This window comes from Sciurus carolinensis, chromosome 17, assembly GCF_902686445.1.
Source record: "Sciurus carolinensis chromosome 17, mSciCar1.2, whole genome shotgun sequence".
Classification (NCBI taxonomy): domain Eukaryota; kingdom Metazoa; phylum Chordata; class Mammalia; order Rodentia; family Sciuridae; genus Sciurus; species Sciurus carolinensis.
In genome coordinates, this window is record NC_062229.1 from 26,881,000 (window position 1) to 26,908,554 (window position 27,555).

Sequence of the window (27,555 nt, forward strand, 5' to 3'; positions counted from 1 at the left end):
TTCAATCACCAACTTTTTTGTTTCCACTAATTTATCAAAACTTTATATTTATCTACAGTATTTTTCTATCTGTCATATAAAACCCCACAAAAGATAAGGTGGACAGGAAAGCAACTTTTAAAAGTTTTAGACCAGGGGCTGAGGCTATAGCTCAGTGGCAGAGCACTTGCCTAGCATGTGTGAGGCACTGGGTTTGATCCTCAGCACCACATAAAAATAAATAGGCAAAATAAAGATATTGTTTCCATCTACAACTAAAAAAAATTTTTTTTAAAGGCAGTGAAAAAACCTGCTTCCAGCCAAGATGGAATAGTGGGGACCAGATCCCTTCATGTCAGAACCCCCAAAAAAACAGACAAAATATATGCAGTAGTGTTTCTGTAAACACTGGACTGAAGACACCAAGAGACATTGACACATGAAAGATAAGAAACAGACTGTTCGAGCTGTGGAGTGATTGTCACCTCAGCTTAGCACCTTGAGGGGGGCGTCCCAGGAGGCCAAGGCAGCCAGAGTTCACAGGAGAGCAGTGCCGAATGAGTCCCGGAGTTGGCCGAGGGCCATCATTTTAGTCAGCAGAGCACGTACACACGAGGCAGCCGAGGCCAGGACCAAGAACCACGAAAGTGGATCCAAGGGAACAGCATCCAGCATGCAGGGCTGGGAAGAGTACTGTTCCTACCAGACTGGAAAAATGCAGAATCCATGGAATGTTGAGAACACACAAGAGGGTCCTGCCCTGTTAGTAAGGAGAAAGTTCTGGACTGGGCCCTACTCTAGACCCACCTAGCAAACTCCTCCTAACATTTTAATATCCCACAACAAATATAAATATATACATGAATACACACACACACACACACACACACACCCCAAGGAGGAGAATCCACCAGTACTGACCTCAAACTGAAATACGTGTCACAATTAGCAGGCAAGGACATTAATGCAGTTATGAAAAATATATTCCACGTTTTAACAGCTACAAAGAGACATAGAGACATTAGCACATCTGATGTCTAAAGATAAAAACCACAAAGCTAGAGATAAAAAAAATGCAACAGGACTCACAGAAGAGCAGACATCATGTAAGAAAATGAGTAAATTTAAAATCATAGCAATGAAAATTACCTAAAATGAAACACAGCAGAATTTTAAAAATGAAAAAAGCATTTGTGAACTGTGGGACATCTGGATCTTGGGAACTTCCTCAACCTAGTGAGGCGCCCAGGGAGGATCTACAGCTGAGATCCTCGTGCTCGTGATGAAAGTCTGACGCTCTCCCCGGAACGCTATGGACCGTCCATTCCTACCACTGCCTTCAGCACTGTACTGAAGGGTCTGGCCAGTGCAGTCAGGCAGAAAAAGAGTTAAATTAAAAGGCACCTAAATTAGAAAGGAAGGAGTAAAACTCTTTGTTCACAATCCGATCCTCTGTATAGAAAACCTGAAAGAATTTACAACAAAAGTACCTGATTTTGGAATATAGTCATGCTCACTCCTTTATAGGTTGTTTGTCTGCCTTCGTACCATAATATTAAAGTCCAGTCGATATGACAGAGACCACAGGGCCCACAAGCCTAAAATGTTTACTGTCCGGCTTTTTAATGAAAGTTTTGGCAACCCTTGTTCATTGGATTCAGCAGATCCCAATCAAAGTTCCAGCAGGCTTTCTTGTAGAAGTTGATGAGCCTGATTCTAAAATTGATGTGGAAATGCAAAGGACCTAAAATAACCGAAACTTTGAAAAAGAAGAACAAAATTGGAGGACTAATGCTGTCTGATTTCGCTGCTTATTATAAAGCTACACTCATCAAAACATTGGGGGAGTAGTGTAGTCTAGGGGAACAGAATCTTGTCCAGAAATAACCCCATTCACATCTACTACCAAATTTTGACAAAGGCCCAAAGACATTGCAGTAGAGAAAGGGTAGTCTTTTTCAACAAGTGACTCCGGAACAATTAGATATCCATGTGCAAAAAAGAAGAAGGAAAAAGAAAAAGGAACATAGACACATACTTCATACATAATTGATTCATAGACCTGAACATAAAACCTAGAAAAAAATTAAGATTTAAATTTAAATTAAGATTTAAAATTAATTAAAATCTTTGAGACTTTGCATGAGGCAAAGATTTCTTAGATAGGCCTCCTAAAGTATGAACCATAAAAGAGTAAGTCTATAAATGGGACTTCATCAAAATTTAAAACTTCTGCTCTTCAAACTCCTGTCGTGAGTATGATGAGAAAGCCAAAAGAAAAGCAAATGAATCTACAGCAGACTGTCCTGGGGCCTGGTTGCCTCTCTGAGCTGGGGAGAGGCTGCAGCCTCCTCCGGCCCCACCTCCTGCCCTCTCTCCACTGGGCAGGAGCACAAACCCAGCCCAAGCAAGTCCAGCAAAACCACAGTTTCCCGAAATCAAAAACTGTTTTTAGGAAACATGACAGAGGAGACTTCCCTGAGAGGCCAGAAAACATGGACATTGAGGGCCTGGGAGGAACAGTGGTTTGGAGCCAGGAGCCCTCCCTGGTTTAATGCCCTGAGGCCTCAACTCAGTAGCTTGGGCATGTGACCTGCCTGGGTGCACCTTGGTTACTACATTTGTAAACTGGGAAGCAGCAGGAGGATTAGAGATGAAGATGCAAAACCACACACACACACACACAGACCAGCACAAGCTGGCCTGGGGATAATAATTGTGGCTTCTATTCAGTTATACCATGTTGAGGGACCTGGTTTTCTTCACCAGCAGGGGAATGAATTCTGTAAAATGTGAAAACTAAATGCAAATGTAAAGGGATTTTTGTTTGTTTTTTTAACCATTTCCTATAAATTCCAGTCGATCCTCTTGCTAGAGGGGAAGGCCTAAGCTCTAATTCTTTAGAGGGGATTAAACATTCCTATGCAAGATGGGGGAAAAATCTAGGAAGAAGCCCAGAATACACATATGCTGAAGAGGCTTCGAGTCAAGAGGTGAGGGTGGAAGAATTTGACACAAGGGAGAAAGAAAAATGCAGAGCTACTGGTGGTGTATTTATGACAACAGAGTTTTCCCAGCGGACGGAGCTGGACGTCTCAGGGCGAGGCTGCGTGCCAGGCCTTCGTGTAAGGAGGAAAGATCACAGGCGGGCTGCAGGAAGCCAGCTGCTGACCACCAGAGGCTGCAGTGCCTCCAGTGGGGATCAGAGGAGGCAAGTCTAAGGTCGCACTGCCAGGTAGGAGATGTCACCTTGGCAGCTATTTCAAAGATGCAGAGCAGATGCCAACACTTAACAGGCCTGCCAGGTGCCCTGACTTACCCCAAAAGTGCGATTTAAAAAGAAAAAGCAAAAAAAGTGGTTACAATCCCCTGCGAGTTCCATAGCCTCTCTGCAGCCCCAGGAAGGTTCTTTCTCTGGTAGTTCAGCTCCTGTGATTGACTTACAGGGGACGGGACAGAGGGGTGGAGATGGAGGGAGTTGACATCCATGAGAACAGAGTCTCCTCTACTGAGAGACAGGGTGTGATGAGGGGGCGCCTGGAGAGAGGGAAGGGGTGCCTGAGGCCAGAGTAGTTCCCAGGGGAGGACCCCTGAAGTTGGTGCAGAGAGGGGAGACACGGTGGTGTATCTTGTTAGCGGTCAGAACCCTGTAACCAAAGAGAAGAGGAAATAAATAGCTTCATGGAATGTCAGAGGACGTGATTTGAGTTACTAAACAAGACTTAAAATATTAGAATATAGCAACCAATAGAAAGTATCTCAAAATACACAAGAAGAATGGACCTGTTAGAAAACTGGCCAAGAGAGCTTTAATTTTTAAGAAAGAAAAAATGCTTAATGCCTAGATCAAAGCCTTCTGACTGGGTGGAATTATAAACAGCAGATTTGACATATTCCATTGAGAAGGTGGAATTTACAGGAGAAGATAAGAATGATGAGATTCAGGAACTTTCATAGCCTAGAATAGTTCTGGGTTGTTTCCATATAAAGAGCAGAAGTTATTGAGTGAACTTGAAGTGTAAACAAGTCCTTACTTGGCCCTTTCCCACAGCTGGGAGAGTAGCCCAGTGGTGTCATGAAGGATGTAGGTAGGCTTTCTGTTTTCACCTCCATCCATCCTTTCATCATGGCCTCAAGGTGGCTGCCACAGCTCCAGGCACCACATCCTCACACCCATTTCCAAAGGCAAGGGGGAAAGGCAGGTAGCTTCTCTTTGGAGTCTCTATATTCGGAAGGTGAACCTTATCACATGCCACCAGCCAGGATGTAATTACTAGTCCATGCTGGGGAGACTGAGAAGGCAGGCACCTGGTAGTTTTCACTTCTAGTATGAAGAGTGAGGTGTTAGGGCCAGGAGGAAGTGGAGACTAGGTGGGGCAGGGAGGGAAGGCGTCGAGTCAGCAGTAGAAGAGAATGTACCTCGTTCTTACAGAGAAAAACTTGTAGATAGATTGGTGTCCAGAAAACACATACCCAACGGGAGACCGCATGAACTTGAAGACAGAAAAATAGTACACAAAATGAAGGAATCAAAAATCACTTTGATAGACTTCAATGGGAAAGTCAGAAAAGGACATGTTAAAATTTAATCAGGAAAAGCTGAACATCGTGCACTGTTTAAAAAAAAAATCTGGGCTGGGTGCAGCTCAGTGGTAGAGTGCTTACCCAGCATGCCCAGGTAGCACCAAACCAGGTACACGTGAGAAAAGCAGGCCTGGTCCTGGGCTGCAAGTTCAAATGAGCCAGAAACGAGGTCGCCAGGGAAGTTATGTATCTAGAGACTGTGGTAACAGAACTGTCTAGAACGCAAGGGCAAGACTGAGGCCTCCCAGGCCAGCCCTGGCTACCTCTCCTGCACCATCTCTTCTCTCAATTTCTCCACCACCTTCATCCCTCTCTCACTGCTCGGAAAGCCCCTCTCTGGCTGCTCCTCAGACTCCTTCCCTCCGTTAACACTCCACCCAAGTGCCTTCTCCCCCTGCCCTGCCTGACCCCCACTGAGCTGCCGCTGCCACCTCCTCTCCCCACTGAACTCCTGCCCAGCCCTCCAGACCCTGCAGCCCACTCTGCCTGCTGGACTCCAGGCTCCACTGGCTGTTGGAGGATGGCTGGTATGTACCTAGTGTCTGGTATGAAGGGAGGTATTTCATGACTCCTCTTGGTTGACTGCATCAAAGGGACAGGTTCGCAGGCGAAGCTGACGCTGCCTGTCCTTTGACCACACTTGGCATGACCAGGACCCAGTGTCAGCTGTAGGCACTGCATGTCAGTAAAGACACCGAGGAATTCAGGAGTGGCCAGAACACTCTGATACTGAGGAGAAGCTATTTTTCCTCTCCGAGTTACAGGTTCTTGCCTTACAAAATGGAGACAATAATAGAATCCACCTTACAGAATTGTTAACGAGACTCTGTCCCGGCAGAGGGCAAGCACGGGGTACAGGTTAGCACTGGGGAAGATTTGGCAAAGCATAATGAAGATCTTTCTGGTCGTCCAACTTGACCAGAACTCAGGAAGGCACCCCGCTGGTGGGGAGTGCTCCCTGACTGGAAACCTTCAAGCAGACTCTTCCGCGCAGCTGGCCGAGCGCTGGCAGAGGAAGGGTTACCACAGTGCTTCCCACTCTGCTTTCTGGTGGAAGGACATGGGTTGATAAGCACCAAAGGGAAGAAAGAACTGAGCTGGGATTGTTTTCCATGGCAGCTCTTTGGGAAGCTGCATCCATGAAGTGGGTAATAGGAGAGTCTTTGTTTTCCTACCAAAGGTACAAAAGGTGATACCGAAAAACGGGGAAATGATAAAATCCCTCCAGTCAGTCTTCCTGACTGCCAGGGACAGGAAGAATACCATGTGACTGGAGAGACACAGCAAAAGCCCAGAGCTGGCAGTACTGGGTGTCCTGCACAGGACTGCTGTCTTTACCCCCAAAATCCAAGCAGGGTCCCCAGCCTGGGTGGACACCTTTAGTTTGCATAATAAGGACACACTGGGGGTGTGACCAAAGAAGGTACCTGTGAATCAGTAAGGAGGTTCTAGTAGTTTCCATGATGGATTCATGAGAAGGTGGCCAGAACATAGAGGAGTAGACGAAGCTGAGAAATGAGTAGGAGAGGAATTCAACCAAACTTGGTTTTCTGAGGCTTCTAAGTAGCACACTTGGGTGAATGTCTGTGCAGTGCACTAGATAGAAGCTAGACTGACTTTGGAAAATGATCTTGAATTTAGTTTGGTCAATTTAATAATATCCAAGGGAAGATGCCAGGTAGGCATTGCTTCAGAGAAAAATCTGTGCTAGAAATAAAGATTCGAGGGTAATCTGCATATAGGTGGTGTCTGAGGTGCCATGGTCTGTCAGGGAGGGCATCTACAGCCATGCTGCCCAAAGAAACCACTCGCCATCTGTGGCTATTTAAATTTAAATTAGTTCGAATTAGATCAAATTAAAAATTCAGTTCCTCAGTTGCAGTAAGCAAATTACAGATGCTCAATAGAACATTCTCATCATCCAGAGATCTGTTGGAGAGTGCTGGTCTAGGAGAGAAGAAGAGAGGGCCTGGACTGATCCCTGAGAAATGGCAACTTGTAAGGGCCTTCCAGGAGACGATGAGCCTGCAAAGCTCAGAGAGGTGAGTCCAGGGAAGCATCTTGTCACCCTCAAGGACGCAACTTCAAGAAGTAGATAGTGTCAAAATGTCAAATGCTGCTGTGAAGTCATTAAGATGAGGACCAGGAAATGTCCCATGGATTTAACAATGTGGTGGTGGGGGAGAACCTTGGAGGGAGCTATTTCAGTGGACTAACAGGACCAGGAGCCAGTTGGGAGTGTTTTGGGGGACTACAGGTGAGAAAACAACCAGACAGAAAACTCTTTCAACACATTTGACTGGGAAAGGGAGGAGAGTGAGCCAGTGAGCAAGGATGTGACCTCATCTCTGAAGTGACTGCCCCACACTTTGCTGTATTCTCCTGGTTAGAAGTGAGTGACTAGGTCTAGCCCACCCCAAGGTAGATTCTCCAGAGGAGTGAACCCCAGGAGGTGGAGATCATTGGGGCTATTTAGAGGCTGCCCACCACAGATCCCCAAATTCAGCTAAGTTGAATGCTTCTTTTTATAGTAGTGTTCTATTCCAGTTCATTGAAACAATTTTTGTTTCATGAACAAAAGGGAATTCATGCACTCATCATATGTGTTTCCACAGAATAGTCAGTTGCTGCTTTATTTTCTGCAGAACAAATTTAGGGACTCCCATCTGGTTTTGATGCTTTCTGTATTCTATTGATTTGATACTATTTGGGAAGTTTGATAAAATAAGAAACTGATCATCACATCTTCCTTCAAAATCAGTTAGGGAACATTTTCTTATGGTTATAGAAAAGAAAGACCTTGTTTTTAGAAAACATACGTGAACACGTTTCAGGATACAAGGGCATGATGTATTCTCAGAGGGTTCCAGAAACACGATGTAGAGAGAATGACCAAGCAGTTCAATGACGTGTAAGCAGCTGGTAAATCCAACTTTTTTATACTGTGTTTGCAATTTTTCTATGAAGGGAATAATATCAAAATTAAACTTTGGGGGAAATATCCTTAGACTCCTCCCCAGACCTACTAAATGAGAATTCCAAGTGAGACCTGGGAGACATACTTATGAAAGATCTTCAGATACATTCTGATTACGACTCAGTAAGGTCTGGGACTCACTGTGTGAGAGTAGACTTCATGTTACTTCTAAAGCTGTTTGTATGGAGCATCCAAAATGGCCAGTTGGATTTTTGCTTCTTTGTGTAAAAAAGATTGTCCCATGAGATAGTGTTCGTGCCGTGACCACTGCCCCTGGCTCTTGGCCAGCTGCAGAAGTGGCCTCTCCAGGGGAGTGGGACTTGAACAGCGGAGGGGCGAGTCTAATCTTGAAACCGGGGGAAGAAAGAACAGTCCCCAGGGATGTGCCTGTGGCCGGTGGGAAGGGAAGAGGGAGAGGGTTTCTGTACCGCCTGTGCATCGGCCATGCTCCTCGTCCCCTTTCTCTCGGCCACAGCTCCAGATGTGGGGCGCCAACAGGCAGAGGGTGCTCCATCGGCTCCCACGGCAGGGAGCATGAGGGAGCTTGCAGTCCTGGCTGGGTAGGTAGGGAGGCTGCGTGGAAGACGGACACATGCTGTGTCTTCAAAGACCAGTAGGGATTCGCGGGTCTATGCAAAGCCGGGGAACTCAGAAACAAGAGGACCCTGAAACTAGAGACCTGCTGCTGGAGCAGTGTGCTGGGCATGAGGTTGGGAGTGAGTGCCAAGAGTGGCATCTGTGATTTCCCCAGAGCTTCCTGCGCAGCCTGCACAGCGGCCCTGCACTCAGTTTCCCAGGCAGAAGGCTGGCGGGGAAGGAATGGCGGCGGGCCAGAGGACTGGGAGAGGAGGCCCAAGAGGGGCTCTCGAGGGCCAGTCCAGCTTGCTGGAGGCCTGGCTGTCTCCTGCACTCCACCAGGGGCTCCGAGTTCCTCATGGCTCACAGGATAGCCCCGGGGGACATACCCCGCTGGGGTCTGGGGGTTTCTGCTTTTCCAGGGATGAAGAACATCCCCTGGAGGGAGGACGGGAACTCCAGAACTGTTGGCAGGTGTCACTGTTGTGGTTCCTGACGAGGACTTTGTTGGGAGTCCTCTCACAGGTGTTAGGCTCCGGGCTGTGACTCACCCTGCTGTTTTGTTCCGCTCGTTTCCCTCTAGTGCAGTGTTTTCCTCTGTGGTCAGCCCTCACTTCCTCCCCGCCCAGAACTTTTCTGCTGTTCTGTGCGCATGTGGGGGTGACCGGCTTCACCGAGGCCCTGAGGAAGTCTTCCTACTGGCATCACTTCCTTTTTGAAAGTAAGAATGGTGGGGTTTTATCCTCAGGCTTATTTTAGCAGCCAGGCTGCATGTGTTTCTCCACCCTTCCAGTGGTTTCCTTGCCCTTCATTCCAGCCTGCATCGTCAGAGCGTGCCGGTGTGGGCTTTCCATGTGCTTCTCCGCGATGCTTGGTTCACAGGGCAGGAAGAGAGACACCCACAGTCTGGTACCATCGCCTGATTATTTCTTTGGTTCAAGGTTTGTCCAAAATGGCTTTTGGAAATACTGTTTTGATTCCCACCTCCCAGAACCACATCAGTTAACTGTGACTCAGCCATGGGCTTCGCTCGTTGACAGACTCACTCCACAAAAGCCTGGCCATGTGCTCCTAAAACATTTATTCTGTGTCTTCTTACCAAAATGGCTCTCAAGTTGTCCAGGGTAACAGTTGATGGCTTTCACCAGGGGATTCCCAGTTAACCAACAGCTTATCTCTTGTGCCGTCTGCTGTTCTTGGCGCCACACGAGAAAGCCGTCGTAACGTTAGAGGAAGGACTAAATATCTGAAGGTGTGTTTAATTCAGCACCTATTGGACAGATCAGCTGTTCTTGTTTCCGAAAAGCAGAGTGAGGAGGTAGTTCTGACACTCAGGGTATGGCGGCTTCTGGTCAGAGACCCTTGGTCTGCAGCCATCTGGCTTCAGCAGGATTGCATTGACTACCGGCCTAACCTGACCTGTGACCTTCAGTTTTCTCCCAGAAAAGGGAATTTGGAAACAGAGCCATGTCCCCTGAGTGTGGGCAGACCACACTGTTAGACCTCCACAGGGAACTTCTCTGCAAGCCCAGCGCTGGGCTGACCTTGGGATTTGCTCACTCAGGACTCCTGCCAACACAGGTGCGGCCTCTGCTGCGCTCTGCCCGCCCCCCTGCCCCTGCCTGGGCAGAGCACCTGCTTCTCAGAGAACAGCAGCGCCATCCACTTAGAAACGAGCCGTTCCGCTTCTCTGCTGAGGACGGCCAGTGACTTCCCCGACAGCCATGGTGCCTGCGGCCTTCAGTAAGGTCTGTGTGGCCCCAGAAGCTGCTGGCTTCTCATAGATCTTTCTATGAGAAGTGCCTCTATGAGGAGAGCCTGGGAGAGGCAGGAAGGGCCGTCACGCCTGTCCTCACTCAGCCCAACCTGCAGGCGCCTCCGCATTGAGTCCCTACTGCAAAAAGCCTTCCAGCATCTCAGCGGCCTCCCACTGCCTCCTCAAGCTCTTCCTCCACCCAACCCCTTCGTCCTCCCAGGCAAGGCTGGGACATGAGAATATGGAGAGGCCGTTACAGCTAAAGGAAAAACCCAAAAGCTTGATGCCAAGTGGGAACAGGCCGTGAGCACGGTGGACAAACACCCAGCACTGCAGAGACCCTGGTTCTCTTGCTCAGCTCAGGATCCTCCTCCCAGGGAGATCCCAGGCCCCGACCCTGCCCTTAGGGAAGCCCCACCCTTACTCACAGGCAGCTCTCTCCAGCATGGAACACCTTCCCCTCACCAGGGCTGCCTGTAAGGTCCAAGGCCACACGGGCCTTGGTGGGACTGAGGAGCTGGCCAGGGCAGATGGAGGTCAGCTGACAGTCCAGGCGAGGCCAGCCCCTGTGTGTTCGCTCTGCCTCAAGTGGTCAGCTGCTTTGGATGCACTCAGACACCATGCACAACCTGAATCCCCACCCAGGAGTAAAAACCTTTCTTGTGGGCCGGATTACCTGCAGAGACCCAACCCACAGTAAGGTCTCCTTTGCCACTATCCTGCGGGCAAGATGTCCCTCCCTGCCTTCCTTCTCTCCCTCCTTCCTTCCTTCCTTTTTGTTTTCTTTTTCTTTCTGAAGCAATTTATCTCAGATGCTTTAGGAAAAAGCCAGAAGCTAAGCTACCTTAAATGGAAATTATCCAGATCAGGTCTCCTGCTCTTCTGGCCCAAAGAAGCAAGTGAATCTTGAAATCACAGCTTTCCCAGATATGATCAAATTCTCAGGTGGACTCCTAAGGCTCCAAATCAGAAAGTAGAACAGGACAGCTTGTTCTTCCCTTGTCCACAACCAGCCACAGGAACCTGGGATAGCAGACCATCTTCCTGGACCAGTTAGAAATTCCTTGCAGGATGAATTTCATGCCAGTATAAATGACTGTGTGAGTCTGCCTTCAGTTACTGTAACAAATACCTGAGGTAATCAAAGTGTAAAGAAAAAAGGTTTGTTTGGCTCATGGTTTTGGAGGTTTAAACCCGTGATTGGTTGATCCTGTTGCTTTTGGGCCTGTGGCAAGGCAGCACAGCACAGCAGCAGTGCATGGCAGAGCATAACTTCTCATCAGGAGCCCACAGTCCCCTTTGAGGGCACACCTCAATACCCTAAAAGCTCCCACTAGGCTCTACCACCCCAGCAGTGCCATGCTTCAGACCAAGTCTTTAACACATAGGTCTTTGGAGGACATTTCAGAGCCAAGCTATGACAATAACATTTTTGGTTATTTGATTTGTTCATTTTAGTTTTACATGACAGTAGAGTGTCAATAATATTTTTTTGAGCACGTAAACAGACACACATTTCAGCCAGGTACAGTGGCACACACCTGTAATCCCAGTGGCTCAGGAGGCTGAGGCAGGAAGGTCACAAGTTCAAGGCCATCCTCAGCAACTTAGTGAGACCCTAAGCAACTCAGGGAGGCCCTGTCTCAAAATAAAAAATATAAAACAAGGGCTGAGGGTGTGGCTCAGTGGTTAAGTGCCTCTGGGTTCGATCTCCAGTACCAAAAAACAACAAAAAAAAAAACTACATTTCACACGCAAACTACAGCAATAATATTTTTAATCAGAAAAAAAAAATAGGCATGTGCTTTAAAAATCATTTAGCTTATTGTTAACTACACCACACTAGAAGGCCAGACCCGGAGGAGAGAGAATGGGAAGGTGGTCCCTGAGTGCTTCAGTGCTGTGGGTTACCCCAAATGGGTTTCAACAGCTCATTGTCACCAACGGGGACAGTCTGGTGTCACTTGAGTCCTAGACTTCAGAAAACATGGACTGGCAGCTACAGGTGCTCACGACCCTATAACTGAGCACTGAGGAGTGTTCAGTGACATTCCTGTTACCCTGCATTTGGCCATCAGTATTCCTTACAGGGGCCTGCCACTCTCCCGAGGAGGGGACACACATAATGGAAAATCATAATGAAATGAAAGGCACAGGACAGAAGCAGCCATTAATCCTGCTTATGGAGGCTTAGAGATGGAAATAAGCGAGAATCAACTGTGCTGGGTGAATAGGCTGAAATCCCTGCCCAGCACTTATTGTGTTTTTCTCGGGGAAAAATAAAGCCAAGCACAGCGAAGGCGACCTGGCCAGCTCTGCCTGGCTGCTCGGAGGGTGCCCGGTGCCAGAGTTCTAGAGGCAGCGTCAGCCCCGGGGGCAGACATTGTCACCTGGCCGGGGACCAGGCCCACGGGCAGTGGGGGGATGGAGGGTGGGGTGAAGGGTGTCTGGTGATCTCCTGTGCAGTCAAGGAATATGTGGTTTTGAGAATCATACCCCGTAATTCTATCATAAATACTACCATCCGTTTTATTTTAGTCATAATACCAATTTTGAAACATTAGATGACATTAATAGAGAATGAAGACATTTGTGTTTATCAAAGGGCCAAAGGGCATCAGAAGGGGGAACTTCCCTGGCAAGGCGGGGAAGAAGATGCGGGGGACACTGGCACTTTTCCCTTGTCCTGGGGTCCAGGATGCAGTTGTAAGGGTCTGTTTCCACTTGGGTGCTGGCGAGGTGTTTCTGGTGGAAGGAACCAGCCCTCTGCAGTGACTGGGGCCCTGCAGTGCTTGCGTGGCCTCCTTCCCTTCCTGCGCCCTGGGAGGGGTGCAGAGCCTCTGCAGGGCCAGCTGCCTGTGGCAGCTTCTCCTGCTCATCTGCCTTCTCTTCCCTGGTGGCAACAGTCAGTGTTTCCTGTGATTAAAGTTTATCCCCTCTTCAAATTGAAGAAATGTCTATTTTAAGTTAAAACAAACCTTTGTTGAAATCCCAGTGTGGGCAGCGGACCATCTCCCACATTCCATTTAGTGAACTGTTTACCTCATCCTTTTATTTTCAGAATTCTGGGCATCCTGTGCCAGCGTGAGCCCTGAGCCCACAGGCTCTGGCCAGCCGTCAGCTCGGAACCTGCAGTTAAGGATGAGGGCTGAGCAGATCGTCACCTCAGCCTTGGTTGGTTATAAATCTCTCTAGGTCTCGTCTCCCAAGGGACCTGGCAACGTGTATGGTTGCACTTGCTGCCTCCTTAGCTGCCACAGCTCCCAGACAGGATGGGTGGGCTTTTCATCCTGAAGGCTGGAGGAGGAGCTGCTGGGGGCCTGCGTTCAGAACAGCAGTGAGCTACTTCCAGTTGATGCCTGTTCCGAAAGGAATTGATGGTGCTTTTCACATTTATTATTTAATTTCTTTACCAGTCATAGCGTGCTTTTCATCTTGGGGATCCTGATTCTTTTTCTTGCCATTTGCACTTCGGCTTTTCACATAGATTTACATTCTGTGTGATCCTCCAGAAATCCTCAGTGGACAGGGTTAAGGCCCTGCTCCCAGGCAGGCCTTCAGCCACTGCTCTGCTGTCCCCTTGGTGGACGTCCCCAGACTACTCCTCATCTATTTGGCTTTGGCATTTGGCATTAGCATTCAGTTCTTTTCAGCCACCTGTGAAACTTTGTGGCAGGTTATAAAGATTATTTGAGCTGGGCACTGTGGCTCACGCCTATAATCCCAGCAGTTTGGGAGGCTGAAGCAGGAGGATCACAGTTTCAAAGCCAACCTCAGCAACTTAGCAAGGTCCTAAGCAACTCAGGAAGGCCCTAAGTAATTCAACGAGACGCTGTCTCTAAATAAAATATAAAAAATGGCTGGGGATATGGCTCAGTGATTGAGTGCCCCTGAGTTCAATCCCTGGTATGGAAAAAAAAAGTATTTGTGAAGTAGACATCAGGAAAGAAACCTGTTCTTTTGTTTTTACCTGAACTGACTCTGCCTTCCTCAGAGCCAGCCCACGTGGCTACTGAAGGGTGCAGCCTGCACCGCACTGCCGGTGAGTGGCAGCCCTTTTGGAGTGGAGCTCGACTTTCTTGAGGAGGCTTAATTCCTGCTGAGAGCAGGCTGACAATCAGGCAGCCTTCCTGGTGGCCCTGTTTCCTCCTTCCACTTCCCACCTGGCAGTAACTGCAGACCACCTTCACCAGAGCCTCACCTGAAGGGCGTGATAGAAACCTGTGCCCACTGAGCCAGAATCGTACTGGCTGGGGCCCAAATCTGCATCACTGTTACCAGGGCAGGGACCTGTGGGAAACGCTGAAGCTCTGGCACCTCTGACATAAAACCCATGCTTTGCTGTGTTTCCTGCCACCCCACGCATGTCCCTGACAAATGCATGTCCAGAGAGTGACACCAGCTTCAAGAACTTGGGTATGTCTTATTTACATCCACAGGAGAAAGGAGGCTTCCCCTGTTGGTCATAATGATGCTGAGCTCACTGGCTGACTTGGCATCTCTGGCTGCCCCTATGGGTCTGTGGCTGTGCTGGTCATTCCTCCACAAAACTGACTGAGCCCCAACTTGGTGCCCAGCACTGCTGCAGGCCTGGGATCTGGTCAGGGTTCTGCTCTCTGGAAATTACATGCTAGGTGGTACAGACCATTTAAAACAGGGAAAAAAGTATGCGTGCAAAAAATGAAAAACCAGATGGTGTGAGTGGAGTGCAGGAATTAAAATAGAGGGATGTGACGGAGACAGGAGACCCCTGTGGGGAGGAGATAGGTTGAGGACTGAGTGGCAGGAAGGAACCTGTCAGCAGAGCTCAGTGGCTGAGGCCCAGGCTGGAGTGCAGGGCAGTCGGAGAGGCAAGAAAAGTGGCGGGAGGGTGAATTTTAGTCCAGAGCAGATGGAACACCTTCGGAGCAGCGTGTTTGGGTCTTGTTTCCCAACATCACACTTGGGCTGCTTTGGGACAAGAGAGGGAGAATCTGGGAGGTGGTCTCAGCACAGGTGGAAGAAAGGGGGTGCTTGACTGGTAGAGGGGGCAGGACCCGTCGGCAGACCCAAGATGGGGGAGAGGCAGCAGGCCTTCTGGGAGCCCGAGGCTCTGGGGTTCTGGTTGAGATGCCGAAGCTGGCTGGAAGTGGTCCTGCTTCCTGAGGTGGACACGGGGGACATGCTAGGGTGGGGAGGGGAGACATTGTTGCCAGGATGTCCCGACCCGCGGGACATCAACGCGGACGGCAAACCTAAGAGAGAAGGAATGAAGGGACAAGAGACGCAGGGAGAGACAGCAAGACAGGAATTCTGATCAAGCTGCAAATTTTTATTGTTCTCATGGGTATTTATGCTGAGGGAATGAGGGGTATGACGAGGTGCAGCCTGGTTGGTTGTATTCTTCTGCTGGGTTCCTGATAGGGTGCAAATTCGCACTGGCGGGAAGGTGAAGTTCGCGCCGGCGGGAAAGTGTAGTCCCGGAAGAGAAGCCGTGGGCGCCATAGGCGCCATACTGTCAGAATTATCAGCCAGGAGGGGGGGGAGGGGCGCTGCTGCTTATTGTAAAGGTCAGAATGTTCTCAGAATGAGAACTTCTTGGTCCCTGACACCAGGAAGTCTTCCATTTTACTCTTGCCAGATGTTAAAATGAAGCAGCCCCTGCGGAGGGACAGCAGGCACGACTTCCTCAGCACATGCTGCCAATCTTCTACCCCTCCGCTCTGTGTGTCCCCGGAGCCACAGCTTCCTTTCAAGCAGTAGCTCTCCACCTCAGCTGAACGTCACAGTCACTTTGGAGTTTTCTGAAGTCCATGCCCAGGTCACACTGCAGACCAATTAAGTAAACTCATCACCTGACCTGCACCTGAGGCTGCAAGGACCCGGGAGCCAGCGCTGCTGCCGAACTGGCCTGAGCGCCCCTTCCTGTGTGGGCTGCAGGTCAGGTCAAGTCGCTGCGCTCTGCACTTAGAGGGCCTGGGGACCAGGGAGGCCCCTGTGAATGGGAACCGAGGAACAAACAGGGTTTTCCATGTTGCTCAGATATCTTTTCTGTGGTTTCGGGGGCAGGGCCGTGGAGTCGTTGCTTAAAGGTTTCTCGCTGGGCAATAGGCATAATCAGTTGGTAGTGATTTCCCGAGTGCTAAGAGCAGAAGAACCCTAAAGTTCATTGTGGGTGTAGCCAAGGAGAGTCTCAGCTACAAGCCTGAGAGGCCAAAGGGACCAACTGAGGTTTATGGGGTCCACTGCATCCATCCCAACGCCGGGCAAAACATTGCCAGTCTCAGAAAATCTTGCTGTGTTCCCACAGGGAAAAGGGAATTTGATTACACATCCTTCCCCAGGTTAAGCTGTGCCTTTGGCGGACACACTCAATGATTAAGTGCCTATTATAATCATTACTAATAATGATGCAAAAAATCAGCCTGTGCTTTTTAAAGAATAATTTGGCGCATGAATGTTTTAATGAGTCACGAGTTGCAGAAAAATTCCATTCTCTCTCTTCATTATGTTACTGTTTTGTAGGGAAAAGGTCAGCTCCATTATCCTCCCCGCATTTTTATGGAAGGTGTAATTTAAGGGTCCCTAGAGAAGCCATGTGTTTTTTTAAAGGAGACAGTGTTGCTCCCTCCCTCCCGTTTGTCCCCCTCCTCTGCCAGTATTGCTAAAGAGAAGAAGCCAAAGAGCTGAGCCACAGGAGGGGGTAGCGCCCCTGGGAGGAAGTGCCTGGCCCATCCCTGCACTGCAGTGGTCCCCACCCACTTCCTCTGGCCAAGCTGACCTTGAGATGCCCTTGGTTCCAGCCCAACTCGGAAGTCACAAAGCTCCACAGAGGCAGATCAAACCCTGAGGGACCAGCCACAAAGGGAGGCTAGAGTGGGTTTGGCCTAACTGACCAGGCCATGAGGCTTGGTCACTCATGTCCTTGCTCTAAGACAAGTGAAGGAAAGGCAGACATGAGCAAACCACTGAGCCACCTGGTCAGCATCAGGAGAGGTTTGCAGGGTACCTGGCTGCCCCTTCCTACCTTTGCGGTGCAGATGACCCTGACCTCATGGACATCCCTTAGAAATGCCCTGAGCAGGACAGGCACTGCAGGGCAAGCAGGTTCTGGGCACCACAGACAAAGGTCAGTTAGGGCGTGTCTTTCAGGGAGAAGGCCCATCTGCCTGGTTACTGTGAGACCTTGCTCCCTCCAGAGGTCCCCTCCCAGGACACTACTGTCCTGTCACCTGATGACTCAGGCTTCCCAGGTAGCCACACACATAGGTGAGGGAGCAGTTTGCACCTGGAGGGGAGGCTCGGATGCACCCATTTTGATTTCCTTCCCCTTGTGAAATGCCAGGATGATGTGGTTGCAGGATTCTGTGAGAAGCTGGGGGGGTGTTGTCCTCATTATTGTTCTGCTTTAAATTTATTTAGCCTTTAACTTCTTATGGTTACTTGTCAACCAGGAAGCAGATTCTCATTCATCCTCTTCTGTCTCTCTGTCATAAAGACATTTTAAAAAGGTTTTATGGTAATTAAATGACACCAGCTCCAAGAGTCTGCAGTGACCCTGGACTGACAAATTACAGTTGTCCTCCATGGGGCCATTTCATGTCCACAGCTGATGGGCACAGCATGCTTGTGCGAGGTGTGGCAATGTCAGTGGTGGCCAGGGACAGATGCAGGAAATCACCTCTGGAGAGACACACGGGGGTATGTGGCAGTAACTAAATCAAACTGTCTCCATCACCCTATTGAGCCAGAAGTTACAGAAACATGGCAACCGTGGGTCATTGGTCATTGCAGCTGTCCCCAGTCAGTGTTTACTCCTGCTCCAGGGCCCTGCAGAGTGAACACATCCCCCACTGGTCACCTGGTCACCATGCTCTACCTGGCCCCTCCCCTCATCAAAAGCTACCTACTCTGCTTAGATGTGGATGAACAGGGCCAGGAGTGTCCCAGCTCAGGGAGGAGTCAGCCCTGGAGACCAATGCTGAGCTGCCCTTGGAGGACAGACCAGGCACAGGAAGGACAGGAACTGTCGGGAGCAGGTGTACTCTCCTGAGAGGGACAGACCTGAAGGACCCTCTTGGGGGAGTTCAGGTTGAAGCAGAAGACGGAGGCTTTTCTTTATGGTCTGTCAAAGGGGCTCCTCTCCCTGAAAGCCAGAGGGAGCGTGGCATTGTCCCCAATCCTGTTGCATGCGAGGCTCCCCAGAGCAGCAGCCTGGTACTTGGGCACCAGCTGCTCTTGTGCTCAGAGGTTTTTTTTTTTGTTGTTTGTTTGTTTGTTTGTTTCTGTAAGTAAAAGGCTATTATCAAATGTTGAGTGTGTATTTTAAGCCAAATTCCAAAATACTTACACCTTTATTCACCAAGTGGGACAGAACTGTTTACTGGCATCCACAGGACAGAGGTGGCTGGGACCTGTGTCGGGGGAGGTGGGGTGGGGCAGCCACATGACCCCTCGCGACTCTTTCCCTCTGACTCCTCCCTGCCAGGCCCCCATCTTGCTGGCCAGGGGGCACCTTCTTGCTGGCCTCACCCTCTGGGAGACTTCACAAGGAGCTCCCAGTGAGGATGTGGCTAGGTGGGGGTGCAGGGTGGTCCTCTGGCTGTAGGGACAAAGGACTGGCTGAGCGTCTGGACAGGGCCTTCGTGTGCACTTTTGCTCTCACTGAGGAAACGCACTGAGCGAGGTCCATCTGCTGAGGTCACTCAGCTTGTGGGGCAGAGAGAGGACTTGGCCCCATTTCAGTGCCTTGTCCTCTCCCAGGCCTTGTCGCTGCACTTCCCTCGGTGGTCATGCAGGGAGGAGGAGAGGACCCTGAAGTCCCTGCTGCCTGGGGCTCGTGCAGCACGGCCTCGCTTTTCCACCCACATCGGCGGTTTCCTTTCTCTTCAGAGCCACACCCTGGGACTTGCAGGAAGCCACGGGCAGTGTCAGGGCCATCGCTTCCCTAGGGTTTGCAGTTGCTGCCTGGGCTTCCAGAGAGAGTGGAGGCCTCTGCCACCACCTAGGGACCCCCACTCAGGCTCGTGTGCTCATCTGGTGTCCTGTGTTCTCTCAACAGCAAATGAAGCTCGTGGCTGAGAACCTGAAGGAGGAGCCGAGGGAAGATGGGAAAGAGAAGGCAGCCTGAGCTCCCCTCACGCCCAGCTGCCCCGTCCACCGAGGCCTGTGTGGGGGGACACCTGCCCGAGGGCACCCGAGCAGCATCACGCACCTGAACCCAGACCCACCGCTTGGCCATGTGAAGTGGCTCCCGCAGGGCAGGCCCTTGCTGCAGTGCCCTGGCTCAGTGGGCAGAAGAGCCAGGACCCTTGGCCCTGCCCACCCTGCCCCTTCCTTGGCCTCACATGCCCCTCCAACTGCCTCACTTTGCTCCAGAGCCACTGCTGCCCTTGAGCCTCACCACAACTGAGTTACCAGCCCTCCAAGTGACCCTCAGAGTGAGTGCCAGTCACTCCTGACCCCACCAGGACCCAGGGGCCTGTGGCAGGGTGCTGGGTTGAGAAGTGTGCCCACTGAACTGATCCTGCCGAGCCTCAGCTGAGAGAGGGGCATGTTTCCTACGCCCGGACCTCCTTCCTGGTTCTGTTTTGCAATATGTTAACGGACCCTTTGTCAACAAAACCCACAGTAACCGAGCTATTAAAGGCAGCCTGCCCTTCTCTGACTCCGACTTCCCTTCCCCAACAGGGACAGAAATGACCTGACCTGCTCTATCCTGAAACTAGACCTGGGCCAGGTCGTTAAAGGTGGAGTGGTGAGACAGGGAGCCAAAGGTGGGCACAGCTGGGGGCCAGGCCTGAGCTGGCAGCCAGGGGCTGGCCGGGGGAGCTGCTGCCCTCAGGGAGCCAACCGAGGCCCTGGGCAGCTTTTGTGTGTAGAATATGCACACAGTGCCGGGCCAGGGACCAGCTGCCACTCCTGGGCCTCCCCCTTCCCTGGCGTGGGCCTTGAACCTACAGCAGAAGGAGCATCTTTGTCCAGTGGTGCCGTCCATCTCCCTGGCTGTGCGCACAGGGCTGCCCATTATTCACAGGCACAAGAGCCCCATGTGGGCCAGCAAAGCCCCCAGGAGTGTGGCCCTCCAGACACAGGTCATGCCTCCAGTGCCTATTGTCCTACTGAGGACACCCCGTGAGGGCAGGGCCTGGCGTCCACCATCCTGCCTCACGAAGCAGGCGACTCAAGCAGCCCCTCCCACCACACCTGCTGCCCTCAGTCAAGACACTGCGGACCCTTGGCATTTGGAAGCAGGAAGCAACAGATCCCCAACCTACCTGAAGAAGGGGAGAACAGGGAGGGGCTGACATGCTTCCTGGGTAGCAGAGTCCAGCTCCCTCTGCCCTGGGCTGGCACCTCGACTTCCTCCTCACCTGTTCTGGAAGCCCCAGCTCTGGCCCTGCGGGCTGCCTGCTTCTGTTGGTCCTTGCAGGTTGATACATGTGCCAGCAGGGACGCTTAAGTCCTCTCTGCCCGTCGCTTGCCGGGATGAGCTCTTCAGGGCATGGACTTTGCAGTTCTGGTTCAGTGTTTGATGGGACTCTCTAGATCAGGCTTAGGTTTTAAGAAGCCAGTGAATGGCGGTCACCAATGTAGGTCTGAGCCCTCTGACCCCAAGATCCTCCTGTCCCAGCCTGGGCATCTGTAACCATGGGGAAAGGAGAGAGTGCTCCTGGTCTCCCCAGGGCCCAGCTTTGATACCAGTTCCGTGATGCAGTTGGTTGTAAAGTGGTGGCTCCTGAGTGCCCAGGTATGAACCCGACAGCTAGCTGGCATCTGCGGTCACAACTGCAGCCTCCACTGAAGCTGGGCCTCCTGGTGCCCTCAGTCACAGCCGTTGATCCCAGGAGCCTCCCTCCTGCCCCGCAGCACCTCAGGGGCACCACTTACCTAAGCATGAAACAGGACCCTGCCAGCCCTGGGCACAAGGCCACAGGAGATGGTGGACATGGGATCCAGGCTGTGGGAGGGAAGCTGGTGGGAAGGACAGTCTGCATTGGTCTCCTAGGCTTCTAGAGGGCCAGAGCTGGGGCCAGTTCCTCCTTGTGTCACCTGCAGTCAGAGCAGATGGCATCTGGCACATGGCAGGTGCTCAGGAGTTCTGTGGCACAGTTGAAGAGTCGGGATGGGGCAACATCACTGCTCCATACGCTGCAGTCCCCAACTGGATTGAGGAAGACGTGCAGGTCGGTGCTGGCCCACCCTCCTGGGCCCTGTGCTCAGCGTCCACCCGGAACCCCTCGCCTCACCTGCCTCCTGGGCCTCACTTCATCCTGCCTCAACATGGCCCTCCAACCCAAGCCACACCGCTGCCCTGTGAGGTGCCCCCAGCCCACCCCACCCCAGCTGTGCTGCCTTAGGCCCCTGCAGTGACCCAACCCTCTGCTGGTGCAGTTCTCCCTGAGCCCCGAGGACTCCACCACCGATTGTTTATAGTCTACCTTCCTCCACGGAGTAACCAAGAGCCGAGAGACGCTTGTTCCCCATCTACAGACAACAACCCGGAACCCGAGATGCCCGTCCCCGGCTGGTTAGGAAAAGGCGCAGGAAGACAGCGGCAGCCCCATAGATCAGGCAGGCACAGGACTGCGGAAGGCTGGGAGCCCAAGTCCAAACCCCGCATTTCTCAGATGAGGGTCCTGAGGCCCAGAGTGGGAGGACTTGCCCTCACTGTGAGGAGAGGGACCCCAGCCTCGTGCTTCCCCAGCAGCCTCTGCGGAGGACAGTGGGAGGGACGCCGTGTGGTGCAGGTCATGGGAAAAGAGCCGCCCAGGGAGAGCCCAGTCCACTCCATGGGAGGCATGCTGGTTTGATGCTCATGCACAAGCCCATCCTGCTCTCCCTGCTTGGAGCGCTTCCCACCAGGCCCAGAGGCAGCCCTCGCTACCCCTCCGGGACCCACTGCTGCCCAACCACTGGCTTTGCACAGCTAGGGCTCCTGAGGGCCCACCCAGCCCTCTGCCCAGCACCACCCACCACCGCACAGCAGCGCTGCCGGAGCTCCTTTTCCTCACAGGGAAAGCAGCCAAGTGTCCTCCCCTGTCACCCGCACCCTGCAAACACCTCCCCGAGACAGGAGACACAGACTTGCCAAGTCTCACGGGTCTTGGTGAAACCTGACCCTGGCAGGGTTGGCCTCAGGCCCAGATCAGTCCACAGCTCAACTTTTTTCACACAGACATTCACCTGTGCCACCAGCACACTGAGCACCTCCGGGGGGGCTGCTCACTCCACAGAGGAGGGCTTTCTTTCTCTCCAGGGCACTAAAGAACCATGCCAGAGGACAGCAGGTTCCCCCGGGCCAGGCCTGGGCTTCTGCTGGCAGCCTCAGGTTTGTTGGAGGGCTCTGGTGGTGTCCCCTCTCCCTCCCTGTGGCCATACTGCCACCCCACCCCCAGGGGTGCCAGGGGGAAACAAGGGGCGAGTGTCCAGGGAACCCCAACCCTGTGGCCAGGGGCTCACAGCACTCATTGCTCCCTCGCCCTGTCCTTGTTTTAGGAAATGGAGGCATGTAGGCTCAAGTGACCCACAGTTATGGCAGCATGGCCCCTTCGCCACAACCCCGTCCACCCACCTGTCCTTTGCCACCTGTCAGGATGACACTCGCTGCCCACAATGGCCTCTCTGCAGCCTCCCTTCCCCAGCCCCTGAGCCCTCAGCCTGAAGCCCCTGCCTTTTCCCAGCAGGAAGCTGACAGCCAGGAGAAAGGCCAGAGGCCACAAGATGAGAGTCATGGGGTCCCTGCTGGTCCCCACTTTTTAAGAACCCCAGGGTCCTGCATGATGCGGTGCCTCAGCCAACACCAGATGATGTGGCCCTGCCCTCCTCCAGGCCTCCAGGCCTTCATGCCCTGCCCAAAAGGGACTTGAGGAGAAGGGCACCTGACAGACCTCCAGGGACCCGCAGGACCTGGAAGAAGGGCTTGGCCCCTGGCCAGGACGGCTGTGACCTCAGGCTTCTGTCTCCAGCTTGGGAGCACTCTTCCTTCGCAGTGACAGGGTCTTTCTGTGGGCACTAGGGATAGGTGTGGAGAGTGGCTTGTCCCAGCTCTCCAGGAGTCAAGGTGAGATGTTTGCAAGCTGTCCCTGGACCCCAGCCACGCCTGCACCAGCCTGTTCAAGAACTGGCAAGACTGTCACTGTGGCCAGAGCAAGAAAGGAACCTATGGTTTAGATTCGTGCTTTTGGCCATGATGGAATCAGAGGAACCTAACTGACCCTCTTACCCTTAAGAAATAGAAAACCAAATAATATATTTTGAAGCAATAATTTCCAAACACTGGGTGACAGATCACATAGGACTGTCACCCCAAGAGCAGGGAAACAAATGTGCACTGCGAGGGCCCCAGCTCCTGCCTGGGGGCAGCTGCCAGAAGACAGGGAGGGGCAGCCCCCATAAAGCCAGATGGTTTTGCTGAGTGGAGCAGACCAAGTTTGATTCAGGGAAACTGATGTGGATTAAACGTGCAGGACACAGTAGCCACCGAGGAGGAGCGGCAGAGTGAGTCCACTCCAAAAATCTTCTCTTTGGTTTCGTATTGGTCAGCACACTATGTACTGAACCATATGCAGCACGTACGTTCCAGCCATAGTGGGAAGGTCTTAGACCTCAGGAGAATCTTTAGGGAGGTTAAAAAATAAATCTTTAGAGGTGTTGCCTCAGTAGTGGGCCAAATTTGTCCTAAAGTCTACTCTGAATCTGCTCTACCCGTTTAAAGACAAGACCCAAAAGGATCCACCTTATTTCAAGTAACTATATACCAAAACGAAACCCAGAACTCTTCATGAGTACAGCCAAATGCAACATTTAACAACATAAAATTCAGTGTCCAGCACTGGAATAAAGAAAAGTCAATCTAGAATTTTATACCCAATAAAAATATCCTTCACAAATGAAGTGAACATATTTTTTTCAGATAAGCAAAAGCTGGCAGAATATATTGCCAGCAGAATGCACTGTAAGAAATGTTAAATATGTTCTATAGGCAAAGAAAATACCAAGATGTGAAGCATGCTGGAAATAATAGGTAAGATTCTTTTCCTCTCATGTTTAAGCTCTTGAAGATTATTTAAAATGAAAATAGTTACACTCATGGAAAAACAATGACCTTGCTTTATACCCAAAGGACTTAAAATCAACATACTACAATGATGCAGCCACATCAATGTTGATAGCAGCTCCACTCACAATAGCTAAACTATGGAACCAACCTAGGTGCCCTTCAACAGATGAGTGGATAAAGAAAATGTGATATATAGTACTGAGCTTTAAAGAAGAATGAAATGATGGCATTTTTCTGGTAAATTGATGGAGTTGGAAAACATCATGCTAAGCAAAATAAGCCAAATCCAAAAAACCAAAGGCCAAACGAACGTCTTCTCTGATATGCAGATGCTTATTCACAATAAGCATAGGGAAGAATAAGCACTAGGGAAGAATAGTTACTTTATATTAGTAGAGGGGAGTGAAGGGAGGGGAAGGGACACGGGGGTAGGAATGATAGCGGAGTGAAACAGACATTATTACCTCATGTACATGTATGACTGCATGACCAATGTGATCCTGCAATATGTATAATCAGAAAATGAGAGATTACACATTATGTATGATTTATCAAAATGTATAAATGCATTCTACTGTCATGTACAACTAATTAGAACAAATAAAAATAATTAAATAAAACAATGATAGCACAAGGAGCAGGAGAAGGAAATGGAAGCATCGATAGTGTAAGATTTTTGCATTCTACACAGATTAAGATATACTGTGATACATTAAGATATAGATGGTCAACCCTACTACAGCAATTACTCAAAAAAAAAAGGACAGTATAGCCAGTAAGCCAGTAGTGGAGATTAAATGGGTGGTGGTGGGGGGAGTACTCAGTTAAGGAAAAGAAAGAGCGGGTGAAGTAAACAGAAAACAACTAGAGAGATGCATAGGTTTAAATTCAATTATTTGGTAATTAGACTGAACATAATCAGTCTAAACATTCCAGTAAAAGGCAAAGGTTTGTGAACTAGATAAAAAAACCAAGTCCCAACTACATGCTATCTAAAAATAAACCCAACTTTAAAGACACAGGGTAACAGTAAATGTCTGGAAAATGATACTCTCACAAATCAAAAGGAAGTTGGAGTGGCTTATCAGTATCACAAAATGTAGCTCTTGGAACAAATAATTTGCCAGGGATGAAGGGAAGACTCCATACTCATGATAAAAGGGGCCAATTCTTCAAAAGGACATCATCTTAAGCATGTACTAACATAACAACAGGATTTCAAATTTTATGAAATAAAACTGATAGAACAAAACTGAGAAATAGTTGGTTTCAACTCTCCTCTCTCAAGAACTGAAGTGAGGTAGAAAATCAGTCAACACACAGAAAACTTGTGAACATTACCAACTTAGAAGTAAATGGCATGAATAGAAGATCCAATGGCACTTGCCTAGCATTCATAAAACATTCATCGAGATAGTCATATGCTGCAAAATGTTTCCTAACATTTCAAAAGATTTTAGTTCTAAAAAAATAAAAAGTTCTGACCAAAACAGAATTAGAAACTAGCAACAGAAACTTGCATGGAGAATCCCTGAATATTTGGAAATTAAACACCTTTCAAAACTTATGTTGTCATGATTTAGTTTTTTAAATGATCATTTGCACTGCTGACTGAAGAATGAATAACAGAAAGGCGAGGGCTAAAACAGAGAAGCCCTCTGTATATCGTTGTCCAAGAGTGACAATGGTCAAGGACAAATGGTGTTAGTGAAGGCTATAAGAAATCAACTTTTAAATGGCAGTGAGATTTGGTCATGGATTGGATGTTGGGATGAAAGAAGAATGATACCAAGACTTTTCACTGGTCCAAAACAAATGAAGGTTTGGAGGTACCATTTAATGAGCTGAGAAACACTGGGAGATTAAAAATTTCAGGGGGATGATCAAGAGCTTTGGGCTTGTAAATACCGAGACACTTATTAGACCCAAGTACAGAAGACAAAAGGATAGTTGAAATTTGGTGTTTCTCAGAGAGAGATGGGCTAAATATATTTTGGGGATTCTGTTAGCATACGGATGTTAGCCTGAATAAACTCAAGGCTGAGTGCAGATTGAGAAGGGATCAAAAAGTGAACCCTAGATCATCCCAGTTCAGCAGCTGGGGGAATGAGGAGGAGCTGGTGGGCTGACAGGCTGAAGATTATAGTAATGGTTGCATAAACTCAATGAGTGTTCTAAAACCCACTTAAGTATACAATTTAAATTGGCAAATTCTGTGGTATGTGCATTCTACTTCAATAAAGCTGATTTGTGTGTGCACCAATAAAACTTTCTTAACAAAGTTGGCAGGGATGAGGCTGTAGTTTGTAGACTCCTGGCCTAGAGGAGGGATCTTCGGTCTTTAGTCCGATTGTTATTAACCCTTTCAAGTACTAGGAGTACTTTGTACTTGCTGTGCCTAGACTGTGCTACTGACATGTCCCCAATGGCTTCCTCCCATTCTTCACTCAGGTCTCTGTGGCTCTCCTAAACACTGTTCACAGTAGCACATTCATCTCTTGCATATGCTACCGCCCCCTTTTTAAAATTGCTGTTTTTTAAAACTGACCACAGACTTAGCATATGGAGGTTACTGTTTACCTTTGGCAAAGCAGTTTTGGTGAGTGACAGTGCAAGAATCTGCTCCAAAGGGCTTGAGGAGGAGGAGAGGAATCAAGAAATGTGTCAATAGCTAAAGAGAGAAGAAATTTTAAGAGAGAAATAATGTTTGCTTTGTTGTTTTCTAGTAGGATCGGTCTAGAAGAGAAGCAAAGATTGATGACACAAGAGATAGGAAAGAGTGACTGGAGCAGAGTCATGGCTGCCAGGGGGACAGGATCTAGGCTGGACTCACAGTAACAGGAAGGGTAGAGCATGCTGATACGTATGGAGGAAGAAAATGAAGGCTTGCGGAAGTTCTAATTGCTTCAGTTTATCCAATTATCGGGGAGCATGGTGACCAGCCAGCCAAGTAAAGAAAGCAGATCAAATTGAGAAATAAGGTATAAGGCAACCCTAGCACCCACCTGGTGTTGGTGGTCCTGAGTTTAAAGCAATAATGGTCATCATGACTATATTTTTTGAGGCACATCTGGTGATACAGATTCAGGGAATATGGGAAGCTGGGTGTTAAGTGGGCTAGGTTAGAAAAATACAAAGTTACATTCACAAGAAAAAACACAAGGCACGTTTATATTGCTGAACACCAATATGTCACTTTATTATTTGGATTATTTTCCCATTTGTCACATACCTGCCAATGTTTACACAATGAGGAAAATCAACCAGAATTGGAAGCAACTGACCAAATCAGTTGATAATTCTGTACCCTCTTAACACACATCAATTTTTACTTGGTAGAAATATCTTTAATTCAGTCTCACGGCTAGTCTTAAAATCGGTGTCAAGATTGTCACATCTTTAAATACAGATAGAATTGCCAGAAGTACATAATTATATATATATACACACATACAGAAAAATACAAGACTAACTGTTTTCCCACAATATTTAATTTATACACTACTGTAACTATATGCAACTTCTGAAGACAGGTTAAGGGGTACAAGTAACTGTTTAGCGCAAGTAAGTAGTTTGGTCCAATATTATCTTAAATGTAATGGTTTTCCGCTCCCTCCCTTTTATGTGACGACATACTATGAC

General features: G+C 49.6%; 1 protein-coding gene across 1 annotated transcript in view; it reads left to right on the forward strand.

Moving 5' to 3' along the window:
• Ano10 (anoctamin 10) overlaps positions 1-22,624 on the forward strand; it is a 192,703-nt gene extending 170,079 nt beyond the window's left edge. Inside the window, exon 13 of the mRNA XM_047532217.1 lies at positions 18,913-22,624. Within this exon, the coding sequence (XP_047388173.1) occupies positions 18,913-18,981 (69 nt within the window). The 3' untranslated portion in view covers positions 18,982-22,624. The remainder of the gene's footprint in view (positions 1-18,912) is intronic.
• Positions 22,625-27,555: the final 4,931 nt, after the last annotated feature.